This window comes from Molothrus ater, chromosome 1 (assembly GCF_012460135.2).
Source record: "Molothrus ater isolate BHLD 08-10-18 breed brown headed cowbird chromosome 1, BPBGC_Mater_1.1, whole genome shotgun sequence".
NCBI classification, from domain to species: Eukaryota; Metazoa; Chordata; class Aves; order Passeriformes; family Icteridae; genus Molothrus; species Molothrus ater.
This window is the reverse complement of record NC_050478.2, coordinates 54,046,362-54,064,952: the sequence shown is the minus strand read 5'-3', so window position 1 is coordinate 54,064,952 and position 18,591 is coordinate 54,046,362. Positions and strand designations below refer to the sequence as shown.

The window sequence follows — 18,591 nt, the reverse complement described above, 5'->3', positions numbered from 1 at the left end:
CAATAAAAATTATTCTGTGTTATATATGCACACTGATACATATAGTGTTTGACTCATAATTTGTGTGACTTGCATGAGGCTGGTTTTAGAACTCTGAATATCAGCAAAGAAAAATCATGATTTGGACAGAGTGTTCAGAAAACAGATTTTGCCTGTAACTAAAGGTAGTAAGTTTATTCAGACAGTTTTAATTCATAATTATTCCCACTAAAGGCCTCCCATTTACTGGGAGGGAGAGTCTTACATATTCTTTTACCAGGGTCTGCCATTATTTTTTTAGAGTGAGGTTTTTATGAACAGATTTAGCTAAGAAATGTTTATATGTTTACATAAAAATATTTTTTTGTATTCTTTTCTCCAATCTTTTTTCTTTGCTTACTACTTTTCTCACCATCAGTATGTAGTACCTTTATATGATGTATTTTACTAAAGTTTTACTGTACTGGGGCCAAGGCAGTGGTACTTTCTTGCATGCTTGGGACTAATTCTTTGCTGAATTTTATCTTTGCTTGCTATCTTAGACTGAACTACTTAATTAAATGCATGAAAAATAAATTGTTAAGCCTTATGACTGGACAATACTCTTTACCATGAAATGAAACATAGATAGAGCAAACAGGTGATATTTTAACTCTGATGCACAGTTACCTGCATTTCAGAGGACATGATTGTCCACATGCAATTTTAAAACTTGGACTATCCCAGATGGTAAAAGAGTCTTAGTGAACGTATTTGTATCTATATGAAAGATTGCAAGTTGAGATAGCATATTGCTCTCTTTGAAGAGGAATAAGCCACAGTGGCATGAGAAGAATTTTAAAGTGTTTCCATTCCAGGACTTACATTTGTGTGTTATTTTACCAAAATTTATTGTGAAAATTCACACTTTTAAATGAGGACATGATAGTTCATTAAAAAAAGACAAAAAAAAAAAAAAGAAAGATTTGTAGGAATGGAAGATGAGTTTCACTCTCTGCAAGAAAGGATTGAAAGTTCTTGCCACCATTAGTGCACCAGCCTATGCTGGCCTCTTACATTGAAGTCAAATTAATGGTGAAAGAATTTCTCCTAAATGTTTTCAAAAATTGGGCTAGTACTATGTATGACTGAAACTGCGGTTATACACCTTTGTATAAGAGAGAGGTATGGAGAAAAGAGGAATTGCATTATCCAGTTTTAGAAGATGCCCTAACACAATGGAAAACAATTTAGGGTGTTGCCAATTACAGATTTTCTTTTTTCCAGTGGAAGTCTTAAGTGAGATGGTTTAGACTGAAATGAAAGCTGTTATGTTCTACCCAGTTCAATGTTGTGTTTACTATGAAATGTGCCACTAAGGTCACTGTAACGAAGTCAAAAGTAAAAATTACATCTTTAAAATTGGACAAGAAGTCCCATTTCCTCCATAAGATCGATCTTGAGACTACTGACTAAGGAGATAGACTTATCTCCAGCTGAAGAGCTGTAAAGATGCAGTCTATCCCTTTCATTCCCATGGGAGTTCCTAATTTTTAGTTACTATTTGGCAATTATTTTTTGGTGTGTTTGGTCATGATCTGTAACATTTTAGTGCAGACGTCTGCTCTGAGTCAGTCAGAGTGAACCTGAATAAATTCCTCCTGGCAAGTAAACATCATCATGGCAATCCTCAGTCCTGTGATTGTGGGATGCATTAAGGGTAGCTCATGACACATTTTTAGCAAATAAACTATTAACCAAGATGACTTCTCAGCTCTAGGAAAAAAATTCAAAAAGAGCCTCATCCATCTTTGTGAATGGGTGACTTTGAGCGCTTTTGTAGAACAAGAGATTGGGTCTGAATGGAAATGTTTAAGGAAGTCATTTGAACATTACTTACAGAGTTTCACTTCAAAGGTGTGCTAATATTTTATAGTTTAGTAACAGCTTATCACCTGTCTTTGTTCTTCCAGGCATTTAAGACCAAGGATGGCTACATCGTGGTGGGAGCTGGAAATGATCATCAGTTTGTCACTGTGTGCAAGGTGTGTGTTAGGCAAGAGTACAGAAATGTGTAATAGCTTCCATTCTCACTAGGAAAATTAAGATGTTGATTCTTCTTTATTATCTCTGTTTTTTATTCATTTTTTATTTTCTGTATGGAAATACGTGGTGAGTATAAATTCTAACCCTGCATCTGTTCTGACTGTGAGTTCAGAACACACCAGTTCTAAAACTTGTAGGTACTGTGCTCTTTTTGAAGTCTGTGCACATATGATTGAATCTACATCTACTTAAATCATTACCCAAGCACATTGTCCTTTAGAGACCCTAGCATGTGCTGATCTGTGCTCACTGAGAAACTTGTGGACTTAGAAAAGAAATGTTACAGGACTGGGCTGATTTTGGAGTGGTGCAGAGACATGATGTTGAAGAACAATGTTAAAAAAAATTGTTCTAAATGAAATGTATCAACATTCCAAATAAAAGACCCCAGTAACATATAAGATGGGACAAGAGAATTTTTGCATATAGCATTAGACAACATTTCAAAAAATTACAGCTCTAGCTATTTTGGACATTGTGTTTTTTTTTCTAGGAAATAGGATATTTAATATAGATTAATGACACTCAGGAAACTGAGCATTATTTTCCTCCATTTGTTCATGTCAGATATTTCACATTTCTGTGGAAGTTCATCAGTAATAACTGGAATATGTAGTAAGAGGACAGTGCTATTTTGATTCTCTTTTAGTACAGTTTGGGGTATGGATCCTCACCTCGCTATGTGGAAGGGTTCTGCTTTCACTTTGAATTGGCTCTTAACCTCTTCAAAATTTGCTCAGTGGGTTTTCTTCAAAAAAGTGTCTGACTACTACAGTCATCATTATCCTAATATGAAGGAAGACTAATAGCTGAATAAGTGTCCACCTGGCCCAACTCAGTTTTATCAAAGACTCATTATCTCATAAAGGAAATATTTCCAGAGTGTCCCAGGACATAGCTGTGAATGTCTCCTTGGTGCTTTATCATCTAAAATGAAGAATTATGTAGCAAATGTTTGTCATCCTGCAATCCTTGAGTAAGACACAGCTGAAGATCCATCTCAGTATGTTCTGACTTCTTGATGTGAGCAATCAGGCACTAAATCTTTAGACCATGCACTTTACCTGACTTTAGGGTGCAGCTGAGAGAATTACAGTGTGCCTTGTTGCTACATATTCTCTCTGTAATCATTAAAGAGTGAATGGAACCCCAGAAGATGAAGCAAGATTTTAATGGTTTGTATTACCCCAGAATATATAGGATGAATATTAAGTGAGATTAATATTATCACTGGTCTGCAGGCTGTTTTTTTTCTTTTTTATCTTGATAAATGTGTTCTGGTGTTCCTACAATTGAATATAAGAGGTACAGAGCATGGAAAAATGACAATTGCTTACATTTCAAAGGGATTAAAAAGGCAGAAAAAGTAGTTCAAATTTTGAGTAATTGTTAGATTTTTCTATAGACCAGTTATCATATTTGTTTCTATAAAGAATGCTTTATACCCTTATCAGGCTATTATAGGTATGGATTTGGGCTGTTACATTGCCCAAAAAATAAAATGATGAAGAAGTCAGTGGAATGCTGGAATGAATGCCCATTAGAGATATGCTTTGTGCTAATCAAAGGTGATTTGGAGCTTAAAACAGTGTGAAGAGGGAAAGCCAATAGGGGAAAAGAATTTTATTACAGGAAGGCCTGCAACTAGTGGACTTTAGTAAATACAGAGACAACTATTTCAAACACTGAAATTGCTATTAGAGAATCTTTCTGAGCTGAGTTGGTGCTGAAAATAGAGGCTGTATGGAAGCTGTTGCCCTGAAGGCACATAGTCTAGAGATGTAACAGCTGGCTCACGCTGTAAACAAACATTCTGCTTCAATCATTTCAGGCAAGCAGAAAGAAAAATCTGGAATAATTCACTGTGATATTTTCAAAATCAGTGACAACTAATGTAGCTTGTTTGAGGACTCAGATAATTGAAAAAAAACTTTGTAACACTGCTGGCTGAAATGCGTTTCATTGTGGTCAAGTGTTACAACAGCACATCCTGATCTGTGGCCGATTTGATCTGATTAGGAATACTGAGCGAGACTCTTCAGAAGACTGAAGTTTTGTGTACAGCAAGGGAGATTTCAAACAGATTTGCTAGTGTTGCAGGACACAAAAAACAGAGAGTGTAAGCTCTGAGTGTGCATGTAAAGCTTGAACAAGGCCTCAAATAGAGAGCACCATTTTCATTCTAAATGTTCAGAGTGAAATAAAGAAAATAAGATTGGCAACATGATGCAGAAAGATGAATGGTGCATTGATGAATAACTTCTCAAGTGTGCATTTGTTAGTCACAAAAAAATTGAGAAGGACATATATAGACATGCAGCTTTACACCAGATGGACATTAAGTTAAAGCTGAAATCAGTAACATTAATTAAAACAGCAGAGTGAGCAACTCCATATGATCATTTTTCATATAACACATCAAATGGAACCATGGCTTTCTGATTTATTTATTGGTTTTTTAAGCTCACATAAGTATTCACTATCATTTAATTTGAACAATCTTACAGTTTTTTTTCTAAAGCAGTGATTTGTAACTCCAAACCAGCAGTATTAAGAAAATAATTTTAAGGGGTACCAATAATATTGATAAACTTCCAGATAGAAAAACTTAGCTATTTTCTAATGCTAATTTATGATATGTTGTGATTTCCATAAAATGGATGATATAAATGCAGAAGGAAAAGAAAATATGCTGTGAATTAGGTATTGATGGAAGATGCTAGATTGATGTTTTATGTTACCTTGCGGATAAAAATCTGCAGAAAAGTTTTGGAACATCACCATTGTCCTAGCATAACTTACAGATACCTTGCTTCCATGCTTAGCAAGCAAATATCAGAGAGATTGACACCGACTTGACACCCACTTACATGTGACAGTACACAAACATATGCATTCAGGGAGCGACTGAATATGTTAATAAAACATAAATCCATTGATGATTGCTAAATATGTAGAAAACACCTTCAACTCAGAAATGTCCTAATCAAAAGAGGAGTGGAATTTGGATGAATATTAAGGAAGTGTTGTATGTACTGGCCCTGTTCTTAAACTCTTCCTAAGCAACAGACAACGGGCAGAGATAGAATGATGGGCTATAGGAACTTCAGATTTGAGCCACTGTATTTTTTAAAGCCGTCTTAGAAATGGCCCTATAAAAATGTAGCATGTTTAGAATGATTATAAGACTCATCATAAGAAAAACTGAGCTTTAATGTGTGTTAGTGAGTAAAAATACATGAAGAAAATGTGACAGTCTTTTTCTTTATAAGATTCTATGCTGCCTGTCTCTGTAGCTGATGTAATTGGTGTATTTTTAGAATTCACATTTAATTGTGTTTATTTATGTTCTATAGAAAGTCATTGTGGCACAAATAGGTGAATTATATTGATTTCCCACACAGCTGCTTTTCTAATGAATCCCTGTACAAAATAGTAAGACTCATTCTGCATATTTAATTCCCCTTATAGTATAATATGCATGGTCTTCACATGTTGTTTAAAGCATATGTTTTTTAAAGGTCTAATGTGGCAGGTTGAAGTTAGACATCAAAGATGTATTTCTCCTTTCTCAGAGGCTATACAACCACTTTTCTTTAATAATTCTTTTGGAAAAAAAAAAAAAACTAAAAAAGACCAATGGTGTTTCAATAGAAAAAGACTTTTTTTAAGAAAATTTCTTTTGTTTTTCTTTTTCCTTTTTGACAGAGATTACTGAAGTGGAAAGAAATAATCTTAGACATATCTTTTCTCCATCTAGTTTATGAAGTACAGACGTATTTCTTTTTCTGTGACATATAAGTTAGTGCAGCATAATCCCACAGATCTATCCATCCCTATGTTAATAACTTACTTTTTTGATGTTCCATGGTAAGAATTTCTCCTGACTGCTCCCAAAAGCTGTTAGCTAAGATTTGGATCTTCAGTCTGATTTCTCTCTTTTTCCTTTACTTGTTACATTGCATCAACAAGGAGGCTTTTTACAAAAAGAATTAAAAATTAATTTTTCATTTTTTTATATTAAATGATTGATAAATAATGATTATTGGAAATCAGTGATTTTTAAAAAAATCAGTAATTATTTTGTTATATATATATATATATATAATGTCAAGCACATTTTTTACTTACCTTTTTTTTTTACTTAGATCCTGAATTTGCCTGAAGTTAGTAAAGATTCCAGATACAAAACTAATACACTCAGAGTCCAGAACAGAAAAGAACTTATTGACATATTATCAATGCGGTAAGTTAATTAAAAGGGAAGAATCTTTATTTAATCTGTAAATGCAAAGAGTAATGCATAACAAACCTTCATCATGTGAAAATTTTGTTTTACTCTTTTGAGATACTCTAGTTTTTATAATAGGTATTGCAAAAGCTTACTGATGTTAAATAGTCAGCCTTTTGCACACAGACAATGGTGTGAACTAAAGAAGCCAGACCACAGATTTAAGTTCTCAGAAACCCTTTTAACTTCTCTTTAACATTAACTTGACTTTTAGTGAAACCAATGCTTTCTGCTTTCCTGGATGAATGTAGCACCTGGAAAAAAATGCTTGGAGCACCATTTGCTTTTGCTGTGGGATTTTAAATTTTCAATGAGTGTTTCTGTATCCAGGGGAGTTCCTCCTTACTGCTGATTCTGTATTGTAGTACTCTGTGCCACAAACTCTCCCTGGGCCATTCCTTTTGAAATCAAAAGGATATATGTTTAGTTTTCTGTTTGGGAATCATCCTATTAAATAATTTTTTTAAGAGAGAACTGAAAGAATCTTTTATTTGAGAGATTATAATAGCTTAGTTATCTTCCTCATTCTGTTTGAGAAGGCCTTATATCTGTGGAGTGCTCTTCTGTTTAATGGAGAGGATGATATATTTATGTAATGAAAGAAAAATCTTATCTATGTAAACCTTCCCAAAGGTGGCTTTGGCAGCAGCTCATACTTCTGGGGATGAGCACAGGAGGTGGTTAGTTATTCAAGAAAAGTCATATTATCATGTTGACCAGTATTAGTCTTTGTCAACAAATGCATAGCATTTATCATTGAGGCAATTTTACTGGGGGAGTTTAGAAGCATTAAGTCAGATGTCTCCCCTTTTCATTCCATCCAAGAAAAAGAGTTTCAGTTTCAGAGCACATCCACACTCCCCACTCTCAATCCCACATTTTTGGATATTGAGAACCAGAATCATGAGCCATTAAAGAGTGTAGAGGGTTATTTCATTTGTTCTGTTTTGCACTTGTACTTTTGTCTCTGTCTGACCTGTATATTTTTAGATGTCCTGCCCCTAGTGAAAAAAACAAAGTACCAAGTGACTGCATTTTTGAATAATTATGGTGCAACTGTCCTTGATTAACTTTGGGAACTCTTCTTTTACATTCTTGTAACAAATGGATTGTGATAGCGCAAATGAGGCCACTTTTGCTATAAGTTTTGAGCCCCTGAAAGGCCATAATTTATCTTTTGACCTAATTTTGAGCTCTTACGTTATTGATGCATAGTTTTAGTTTCAAAGTTGGTTCATGTTGATTTACTACTTGGACTTCATTTAGTATGGAATTTATCTGATGTGCTCTGGTACCTTGTGAGAAGGCTATTTTGCCATCCATAGATCAGTTACTTGATAGCTTGTTGCCTCTGGTTAATTTTGGATGTTGTCTTTTTTTTTTTTCTCATGGGCAATGTCTGAGCAAGAAGATAAAGTTCAAGGAACAGTTGTTCTTTGAATTGCCAGAATTACAATTTGTTTATGTATCTGTAGCTATTAGTTAATCAAATTACATTATTGCTCTTCTAATTACTGCTTTATGTCTTTTTTTTTCTCAGAGTTTGTGTTCTGTTTTATTATTATAATTTAGGCTGAATTTCTGCATATTATATGCAAGTATGTAAATGTATACACACTTTTTGAGTAGACATTTCTAAAGTATTCTGTTATGTCATATTATTGTGAGTTCATCTGGCAATCAGTTATAAAACACAGATATAACAAACACCTTCAGTATTCTAATGGAAGTTGAATGTGTTTCCACACACATTCCATGGTAACTTTGCTCTATTTCACTAATGCACAGTTTTTTGTAAAATTGTACATGGTTTATTTTTGAAGTTACTTAGAGAATTAAATGAATAGTTTCTCAGTGCTGAAAAATGTCAACCCTTGAGAAATGAAGGGAAATGACAAAATAGTAATGATAGAATTTCACTGAAAAATACCTTAATTTACTCGCTGATTGCTTGATAGTATTACAGCTTCCAGCACATGGAAAATATAACCCTAAGGTGCATTACTTGGACAAAACCACCTGCAGACCCTTTTATTCACTCACTGTATGTGCACTGCTGTCCACTTTAAAATGAATTTGTGGAGATATAAGCTGGAGCAGCTTAGAAGACATATTCTTTAGACATTGATTTTCTCAGTCTAGCAAATGAAGTTCAGTTGTGTGAAGTACAGTAGTTTTGTTAAGATGCGACACTCCTTTTCTCCCCAAACTCTCCTGCTGCCACTTTCAGTTTATACACCCTTTCTGTTTCACTAAGTCATTGGTATTTAAGCAGCATGTATGGCAGTTGCTTACATATAGCACTGCTGTTGCACAGTAGAGATAAGCATATATTTTTTTCAAGCCTTTGATGTTGTTCTAATCCTAATAAACCAAGGCTCCACCAGAGCTTAGAGCAGGTTTCCACTGACCTATCTACCCTATTTCCTTGCCCTTATCCTTTTTGAACTGTTTCTGGAGCTGTTTTTTGTGTTTCACCTTTTCTTTTCAACTTATTCTTAATTTTCAAAATTAACTATCTGCAATTAATTTCTAACTTCTGAGCATTCAGTAAGTGCAAAAAGAAGGATTCTTTACTTAAGAAAAAGTAACCCTTAAGAAAAAGTGTTCACCAGGCTTTGTATAGGAATAGAAGGAGTTGTTCAGACCTACTCACAGGGTCAAAAACTTCCCGAAGTCTCGAGCATATAATACGCTTCATGCATGGAGCTGAAATTTTTGAAAGCATTGAACTCACCAAGGAGGCGCTTGGTGGCTTTTATTTGCTAAAAAATGAGGAACTGGTCACAATTTTATTTTTAGATGTGTGCACAAAGGAAACATTGGGACAAGTGGTCAATGTTTAGGAATGCTGGTGTTTTTTTAAGAAAAAGGCACTATATTGGGAATTCTTGACTCATGTGACCTCTAATTTAGATCAATAATTCTATTCACCACCTGTGGTAACCATGCCAGATTTCAGGGCAGTCAGGTAACCATGGGGATTATGCAGCACTTAGAAGAAATTGACCTTTAAAGAGAAGACTTCTCAGAAGGGTGTGAAATTATGTATTCATCAAAGTCAGATATACTGAACTGAGTGAGAATATAAGATGGGGATGAATATGACTTCAGACATATATGCAACTTGAAACAACTGCTCTGAAAGGTGTGAATTGCTCCATTTATTTCAGAAAGAATTTCCTCATCCTGAGGAAATGAAGAAATGAAGAGTGAAGCATTCCTGTCCTTAGCTCTTTAATCCAGTTTGCTCTCTGTACATCTCAATTCCATCTGTAGGGCACAAATGAAAGGTGGAGAGGGACAGCAAATAAGGAAGGATAAGTTCCCATATCCACAGAGAATGTCATATGTCAATAAAAGTGAAGGGAAGGTAAACTCCTGTGGAGTGGTATGCTGCTTCTGAGAGAGCCTGCTCTCATACTGGAGCAATAGGAGGGATTACAGAAAACAGTTCCATCTCAAGACATGAAGGGTTTTTAGTTCCACAGTCTATGGGGAAATGAGTAAAATGCTGCAAGAAGGATATAGGCCCATGGGGCATTTTGAACTTGTTTTGCTACTGGTGGTGTTGTCCCTTTGCCATCTCTGGTCCTCTTCCTTTTATGCTGTTTTTTTCCTGTTCCCATCATCTTCCTCCACTTTCTACAGGCCCCCTTCCCTCTCTTCATCTTATTTCCTCTTTCTCCTCCCACTGCTGGCATTTGCACATCTACTTTTCAGTAAAAAAAAGAAAAAAAAAGAAAAAAAAAGTTTTGGTGCCTTCTGTATCTGCTTCTTTATTTATGTTACATTTTCCCCAAATGACAAGAAAGCAGAACTCTGACAAAAGCAAATTACCTCTGCCTTCCTTTCTTGTGTATGTGCCAAGAGTCAATTTAAAATGACCCTACCTGGGTGGAGGTCAGGTTCAATGGCTACCACTGAAGCCCTTGAGACTCCCAGCTCATGTGAGAACTGACAGACTACAGAGCACTCTCTTTTTTAAGTTTCCAGTGAAAACCTCTGGTTTGTGAGTTAGGTGTACATCTAACTCACAAACAAGAGAACCAAGTTTTAATTGTTGCTCTCTTCCCCCTCTGCCTCCCTTTCACTTTTGCTTCCACTAGAACACAATAGTACCAGACACAATGCAGATTATTTTGTATGCGTATATATAAGCAGGCATATGTCAAGACACACATATATAGACTGCACATGAAATTTTACATGTGTGCAAAATAGTATAGTACCCATTTTAATAGTACCTAGTATAATACCAGTTTTAAAAGAAACTGCTTTGAGAAAGGGGGCTTAATCTAATGATCTTCTTCAAATTACTCCAGAATTCAAACATTAATCCCACCATGTACCTCAGTAATGTAGACACATTTTAAGGGCAGCTAAATGTGTGCTCCAAGGTACTTTGGGAAATTAACCTGTAAATGGAAAAGAGTTTGTGGGGGTGTATAGGTGTAGGTGGAAGGTGAGCAGCAGACGTGCCCTCAGCCTTTAAACTGAAGCAGCTTCACATAAAGAAGAACACATAAATTCAGTATGATTAGTGCTCCTGCAGCTCTAACCAAATTATTGTGGACTCAGAAGTGTTAGGGCTGGAAATGATTCAGAGTGGAACTTCTATTCCTAGCACTTATATTTTAAACCCCTTATTCTTGATTGTACACTACAGCTGCACGCTGCTTATGTAAGTGTGAGGGGAAAAGGAATGAGCAGGAAGGAAACACAGAGGAACTTGATCCTCAGTTAATAAAGTCATTGCTAAATGGTTTCCACCTAGTAACAGAAGAGGAGTGCACCTAAAGGGGAAAGAGTATTGTAAGATGTTTAATTTGCCTGATGAGAAGCATTGTTAAATTCACACTTGTTGAGACACACCCAGCCTTTGTAAATCTCCTTCCCTATCCCCACCATTTCCTTTTCTAAGCCAAGTGCCTTGCTGACTAAAGTCACTTGATAACATTACAGGCATGAGCATCTGCTTGTTTACAGCTTCAGCAAGACAGGTGTTTGAAGTTTGAAAGACAATTGACTTCAGTGTGGCACAGCTGGTAAGGCTTACTTTCCCCAGTCACCTACCTTACCATCAGCACATGGAGGGTTGAGCTGTGTAGACAGTGGCTACCAAATTGCCATATTTTGCTTTAAAACACTTCATTTTAAATTGCTATTTTATGCTGACTTCTGTGTACACAAATGAGAGAGATCTAAAATGTCTCAAGCATCTGATTTTTGGACTGGGTAAGCTAATGTGTATTTTTGTGGGTTTTTTCTTACCTTTAATAACCTTCTAAGATTGTCATATCTGTGTGAAGTTCAAGATCCTTTCTGAAAAGGAACTTGCTCTCTCTTTTCTGATGACTTACATTTCTAACTTGAGGCTACTGAAATCAGTGATTTTAAATGGACTTTTTGACTTGTCTCTTGCTAGTTCCTTAATCCCCTTGGGTTAAAAGAAAACCAGCAACAAAATCAATGCAACTTTTCATCCTTCTCAATGTGCTTTTATTCATGTGTGTTTACCTAGCTGATTTTCAGTTAATTTGCACTTCTTTTGTCATGAGTATAAAAGTTACAGTCCTTTTTTTTGTACTTGAGTAAAACAGAGGAAGGTTGGAGAAAAGCAGTGTATTTCTAATGTGCGTAGCTTACCACTATCTGACTACAAAATAATTAGTTCTTTTACATGCTGGAGTAACTTCTCAGTAGCCATAAGAAATGCATTTTACAAGATAGTCATGTTTCCCTCTGTCTGGTATGCCATTCCTTAAAAATCTTACATGGTTTTAAAGCAGCATGCAAATCTTGATAGAGGAAAGTCTGTTAACCTCTGGCACAAATTTAGTGCATAAAGGTGAAGATTTATTAATAGTTCTACAAAACTGGTAGCAATATTTATAGTATGCAATATTTATCTATAAATAAACAATATTTATTTATCTATATGAATATTTTTATTTATATAGAAATATAAAAGAATTTTCATGGTGAATTGTTGTAACTGCAAATGTCTGGATAGTTTTTTTATGTAGCTACCACTTATAATCTACTGTATGTGACATCTTTTAAAGCATTTGAAATATCTCTCAGCAAAACCTGTACAATCATGTTGATCACGACTATTTTAATATTTTGGCTGTTGTGGTTTTCCCAGCGATTCACCGGTGACAGAAGAGTAGACACTAACAGAGATATTTGCACACTATTGAGTAAATACTGTAGAATTCACTTTGAAAGCACTAATTCTGTATTCACTGTACACTACCGTTCTTTGAATTTTCCAAACAAATATTTTCTAGGGCTTTTGTTTTGTGTAGTGTCTTCCATAGATGCTACTGTAAGAAACTGTACCAACCTCTTACTCATTTAACTACAATTAAAGAGGTGTTTGGTAGTGAAGAGAAAAAATATTCTAGGTATTTGGGAGTGAAGAGACTGTTGATAGAACAAAATAAAACAAAAACTGTGATGCAGATTTGCGTTGTGGTAGAAAACACAGGAATGCTCTTGTGGACTTTAGCAAGAACAGAGGAGCTTTTTGTGATTGACCCCATGTAGAAAGCTCTTACTAATCCTGGAGGTTGCTATTCCATCTGTATTTGGTAGCTGTCCAAATAACTTCTCTAAATTAATTGCCATAGGTTTCCTATAGAAAAGAGCAGTATTTTGCTTCAGTAGTTCTAAACTTTGTGTGGAATTGGATATTTTTATCCATTAGAGAAACATGGTTGCCCTTCTACATAGGATGTAGGAAGGATTGAAGGTTTCCTAGGAAACATAGAAAATGGAATACACAAAGTGGACTCATTCAAACTTTTCAAGTCTTTGTTTCATTGAAAGACAAAATATTGCTAAAAAACACCAAATTTTATTTTAATAGTTATCAGGATGAGAAACTTAGAAACATACCCAAGTGCAATTAAAAAATATGGACACATTAAAGCCATTTCATATAACTTGCACAAGTCCAGCAGACATCCTTTTTCTGTTTTACATGTAAAGATGCATTTCTTACTTTTTTCTTTAAATTAGAATTTGTTAGAAAGCAAAAGGGAATGTAGATCCTGCTTTTCAAGAAGCCAAACTATGCTTGTAGTTTATGTAAAAAAACAAGGTGTAAAACTTTTTTATTTTATATTTAATTTTTGCCTTTTAGAGGTTTTTTCTTATATTGTACTGTAATTTTTTTTTATGAATTTGCTGAGTGTATAGTTTAAATTTAGATGTTTCCATTTAATGATGCCGGCTAGATTTACTAATTGAAGAAAAATATATTTAGTTGGATTTCTTCCAATTTCAATTAGTTCAGCTTATGCCGCACTTTCTATTCTTAAAATATTTTAAAGCATGAAATGTATTTAATGTTAAATGTTCTGGAATTTGATGCCTCATTTCGATACTGCAACTTTAGTATTTTCGTGAGTGCTGTGTAATTTAGTGTGGAGGAGGCTTAGAGTATTGCTTAAAACGCAAATAAGGCATCATGGAGACTTTGACCTCTTCAGGAAGTAAGCCTCAGTTCAGGCTTTGCAGTAAATGTCCTAGCAATGGGTTTGTTCTTCATTGGGGTACATATCCTTCCTTTTTTAGAGGTGCTTTCAGAAAGAGCCTGAATTTAAGCTTCATACCACAAAGTAGTACAGTAAAAAGCAAATCCGTTTGAACTTCTAAAATACTGGTAATAATTGCAGAAGCTAAGCTACAGGTTTAAAACATTTTTTATAAATAAATCACAGGTAATTCAGAGGGCATTTCTGTGATTATACATATATATATATATATATATATGTGGCAGATGGAACATTTTATAGGAAAAGGGACTCCTCTGAAAAGAAATGAAGCTGTAGTTTGAGCAGTGTTGAGCTCTCCTGCAGTCACTGAGTATCTCTGAAGTAAAGATCCTCTTGCAAGTGTCATGTTTCAGAGTTCAGGTGCTCTACAGTCCTGAATTCTTTTTTTTCCCCTACTAGTTCAGGTTTGGAAGATGGACCATTGTTTAGCCTTGTGTGTGTTTCCATCACAATGTTTTTATTTATGTATGTGTATATGTATATTTTTCAGTTAAGAAAAATAAATTATTTACTTTCTTTATAAAGTATGATATTTATTAAAAACAATGAAAAATCATAGAAAGACATTTTAAAGTATGTTAAGAGAAAAAGGATTGGTCAGACCTTCTAAATTCCTGCTGGCAGAGCTTTCATTTTCAGGAGAGAATGTTAGTCTTCTACTTCTTGGAAGTTTCTGCTGAGGGTCTTCTCTTGTTATTTGGGAGTGCTGAGCATGTTATTAATGGGTACTTAGCAACCTAAACATCAGCCCTTCACTTTAAAGTAATGGTTATGGTATTTACTTGTGTAAGTAGTATCACAAATTGTGTTTAGTTGGGGGAATAATACATACAGGTTGGTAAAAAATAAATTGAAGTTTGTACAGCTGACATCAGAGGTAAAAATTAACATTTTTTTAATCCATTGCTTATCTTTTATCAGATCTTGAAATAGTATTTCTCCCTTAATGATGTACAGCAGATGTTTCAATATATAAAACATAGTTGAATGAGCAAAATAGTTCCATGCTGTTGCTCTCAAAATCTGAATACTAGACCTTTATTGGCAGTGGTGGTGTTCTGTTTTGGTTTTAAACAGTTTGCTTAACAATATGTTCTCAACAGCCTCTCTTTAACACAAATAAAGGGAGCTATTCCCCATCAGAGTTTCAATAAGAAACGCTGTGTGTCCCTTGAGGATAATAGACAGAGGATAATAGACAATCTCATGTTTTCTACAAAACTGTAGGGTTTTTTTTCTGTCACGTAGGAAGGAAAAACCTAAGCGCAACCTTAAATTGTATAAATTAATATAGAATCACAGAAATTTTGCTTAACATATACATAGATTCTGCAACTCGCATATACAACTTCACTATATATTGAGTCACTCACGATGGTGTAACTGAAGAAGAATATATATCTTGAAAATTATTCAATTTACCACAACATCAGGAAGGAGCTTACTGGTTATGCAGATATAGATTATAGACACCCCTGTTGAAAAAACTTCATTTTCAGGCTATTCTTTAAATGCAAAAGTTCTGGTTTTTTAGACTCAGGAAGATATTTATAAACTCTTTTTTAAAAAAAAGTGTGGGAACATAACATAGCAGGACTTACTCATTACTAACAGATCAATTAAATGTGATACATTGAGAATTACAATAATTTCCTGATGCTGGTGTTCAGCACCGTGGTTATGAAGTTGAGCCCAAGATTCCTCTTGCAGTTGTCCTGTCTTATTAGAAATGAGATAGTAGAATTTGAAGTGTCAAAAAGTAGTAGCTGAAAAAAGCTTTCCATTTATAACAAGGGATTTAGTGGGCCATGAAATATGAAGCATCTCTGTTGCTAGCAGGGAACAGAATAATTTTATATAAACGGCATGTGTAACTGAAGGGAAACAATTTTTAATGCAAATCTTATTTACCTTGTTCAGTAGTTTGAGCCCCAAACCTTAATACTCGATGGCTATGAATAACAAGAATATACAGATGATGAGAATTGTTGTTGAATGGAGAGTACTGAAGGGAACTACAAATTGTATTTTAGACTAAAATCATGGTTAATATCTGAAATCCCTGAGGAAGAAAGGTTATCTGCCTCTCTAGAGTTACCTTTTTCCCAGTTTCCTGCAATGTACCTGGTTCTAGGTATGGCTCTGACAGAGTACTAAATTGGATAGACCCTAGATGGGTTCAACAGCAGCCCTGTCTTTATGGCTGACTACATCTTTACCATGAGGCCACTTTAATATTCAATGAAGTGCATTGCAATATTCTTTTATCTGTTTTATTTAGAAGCTATGCTGCATTATGCTTCATTCTTTCATGACTCATGCTTCATTTTATAACACATTTTGCACTTTTAAGGCCTTTTATTTTGACTTTTTTATTGCTCCTTCCATTTCTTCTAGAATTGCTTGTTGACTCCAGGAATAAATCTGCTAGCTCTGAGAAAGCGCCATGCATATTTTGTGCTAGAAATAAAGCTGAATGTTACTGATGTTCTTCCAAATTACTCTTAAGGAACAGCAAACTGGTAGCTATAGAATGCCAGTAACTGAGTGTCCCTTTTAAGGTTTCTAATAATTTTGTTTCCATCAGGTCTTTAATCCACATCTAATTTCTTTTCAGTGTTAGGTATATCATGAAGCCAGTCTTTGATTTCTAATAAGCTGGTAGACCTCTATGGTATTTATCTTCCTGAACTTTAAAATGCTATCTCCAAGTAAGTTTACCTTTGATTCAGGATCCCAGATGACTGCAGAAAATACCATCTCTCAGTGACTGATATTACTCCAACGGTGTCTTTTCTTCATGTATGCAACTTCAGTAGGCAGATGAGGAAAGAAAATCTATCTAGCAAAACAGGGGAAATAGAGTGGTGTTACTAGTTCTGAAATGGAATGCTTAGAAAGAAATAAAATTAGCTTTTTGCATGTGATACAAAGACCTGGAGCAATGTGTTCACCAGCATACAGGCACCGTGTATATATGCTGAACTGTGTGTTCTTAGGATAGGTTGTACAACCATACAGCAAATAAAAATGTGATCAGTCTTCTTATCTGACCTAAAAATGTGGATTTTAATACTGATGTATGTTTTTGATGATGCTTTACATCAGCTTTAAATGAGCAGTATTGTATGGTACTTGCACTGTATCTTTTTGTTGTTAAATATGTACATGATGGGAAACGAATGTGAAGCACATTAGTATAATTAAGGAAGGGAGGAAACCCATTGATCCTTATTTGAAACTGATGATAAATTCAGCTTTACATCATTCCTGCATTGCTTCAGATTATCAGATAGAAACAGAAGCTCGTTCAGAGATATTCTTTCTCCTATATCTTTGGGTTTTGCATTTCTGAAGAATATAGCTAGTACATTTTTGTTATTTTATTCACTGACTGGGAAGAAATCAGTGGAGAGGAGTATGGAAGCAGTGAAAGAGAAGAGAGATATGCTATACACTCCTTAGAATCTGAAAGTACAGTGTTTAAACCACATTCATTCTTATTTGCTCTTAGGTTTTCAGAAAAAGCAACGATCGAGTGGTTGCAGCTCTTTGAAGGGAGTGGGGTTCCCTACGGCCCAATCAACAACATGCAGCAAGTGTTCTCAGACCCTCAGGTTGGTCCTCACCAAGTCTCTTCTGTACATTATTAAACATGTCTTACAAGTGCTGAGTAATGATCACTCCTCCTGCCACTCAGACCTGATTTTGGCTACTTTAAAATGGGATTTGAGAGGTTCTTGATGAATTGAGTGTCAGCCAATAGTAGGTCATATTAAGAAATAAATACAGATGTTTAAATGAATTATATGCTTGGGAACTCAGATTTTTGTCACAACAAATTAAACCATAGGTATTCCATGTCTCACATAGAGAGTCTATGTTTTAAAACTGGCTGGTAAAACAGAGGAATAAACCATAATATAGTATATAATTGCATTTTATCACATAAATATGCAGAAAAGCACCTTTTTTTGGCCCTGAAAGAACTATTTTTTTTTTTGTATGGAGTATGGATAACCAAAATCAATTCTGTTTGAAAATAAATGGGCAATATTTTGACTGGAAAAAGAAAAATGAAGCACAAAAATCCATAGAAAGAAAGAAACCTTTTCCTGGCCTGGTGGTTTCAGTAGCTAAAAACAGTTCATCTCTGTATCTATTTTAAATCTTGCACTGGATTACACCTATCCTTAATTATAAACAATATTTTTATACTTTAGTACCTGGAGAGTTATATTATCTTCATATTCCCGCTTACCTTCCTTGCTTTTTGACTTTCTGGCTTAGGAAGGGTTAAAGGGCCCAAGATAAACTGAATTATACTGTCTTGAGTACTGCAGCTGAATATTTTATGGCTGTTCTAATGTGTGATGAATCTTCTCTAAAATGATTTTTACTACAGAGATTCACAAGAAAAAATGATTTATCAATGACTATTTTGGTATTTTGTTCTGATTTTGTACACGTCCATGTCTGCTGTCAGAAATGTTTGTTGCGAATGTGATTGCAGTGTTGGGAAAATAAGAGCAGGCAAAGCAATCCCTGTCATAAAAAATATTTATAATAAATGTTTGTTACAAATATTATTATATTTTAGAGGCATAAAATAATATTTGTTAGGTGACTGCAGGGAAAGAATATTTTTTTATTAAATAAATACTCTCT

General features: G+C 34.8%; 1 protein-coding gene across 1 annotated transcript in view; it reads left to right on the top strand.

Moving 5' to 3' along the window:
- SUGCT (succinyl-CoA:glutarate-CoA transferase) overlaps window positions 1-18,591 on the top strand; it is a 315,160-nt gene that overhangs the window by 116,434 nt on the left and 180,135 nt on the right. Inside the window, exons 10-12 of the mRNA XM_036379282.1 lie at window positions 1,932-2,003; window positions 6,213-6,310; window positions 17,438-17,540. Coding sequence (XP_036235175.1) covers window positions 1,932-2,003; window positions 6,213-6,310; window positions 17,438-17,540 — 273 coding nt within the window. The remainder of the gene's footprint in view (window positions 1-1,931; window positions 2,004-6,212; window positions 6,311-17,437; window positions 17,541-18,591) is intronic.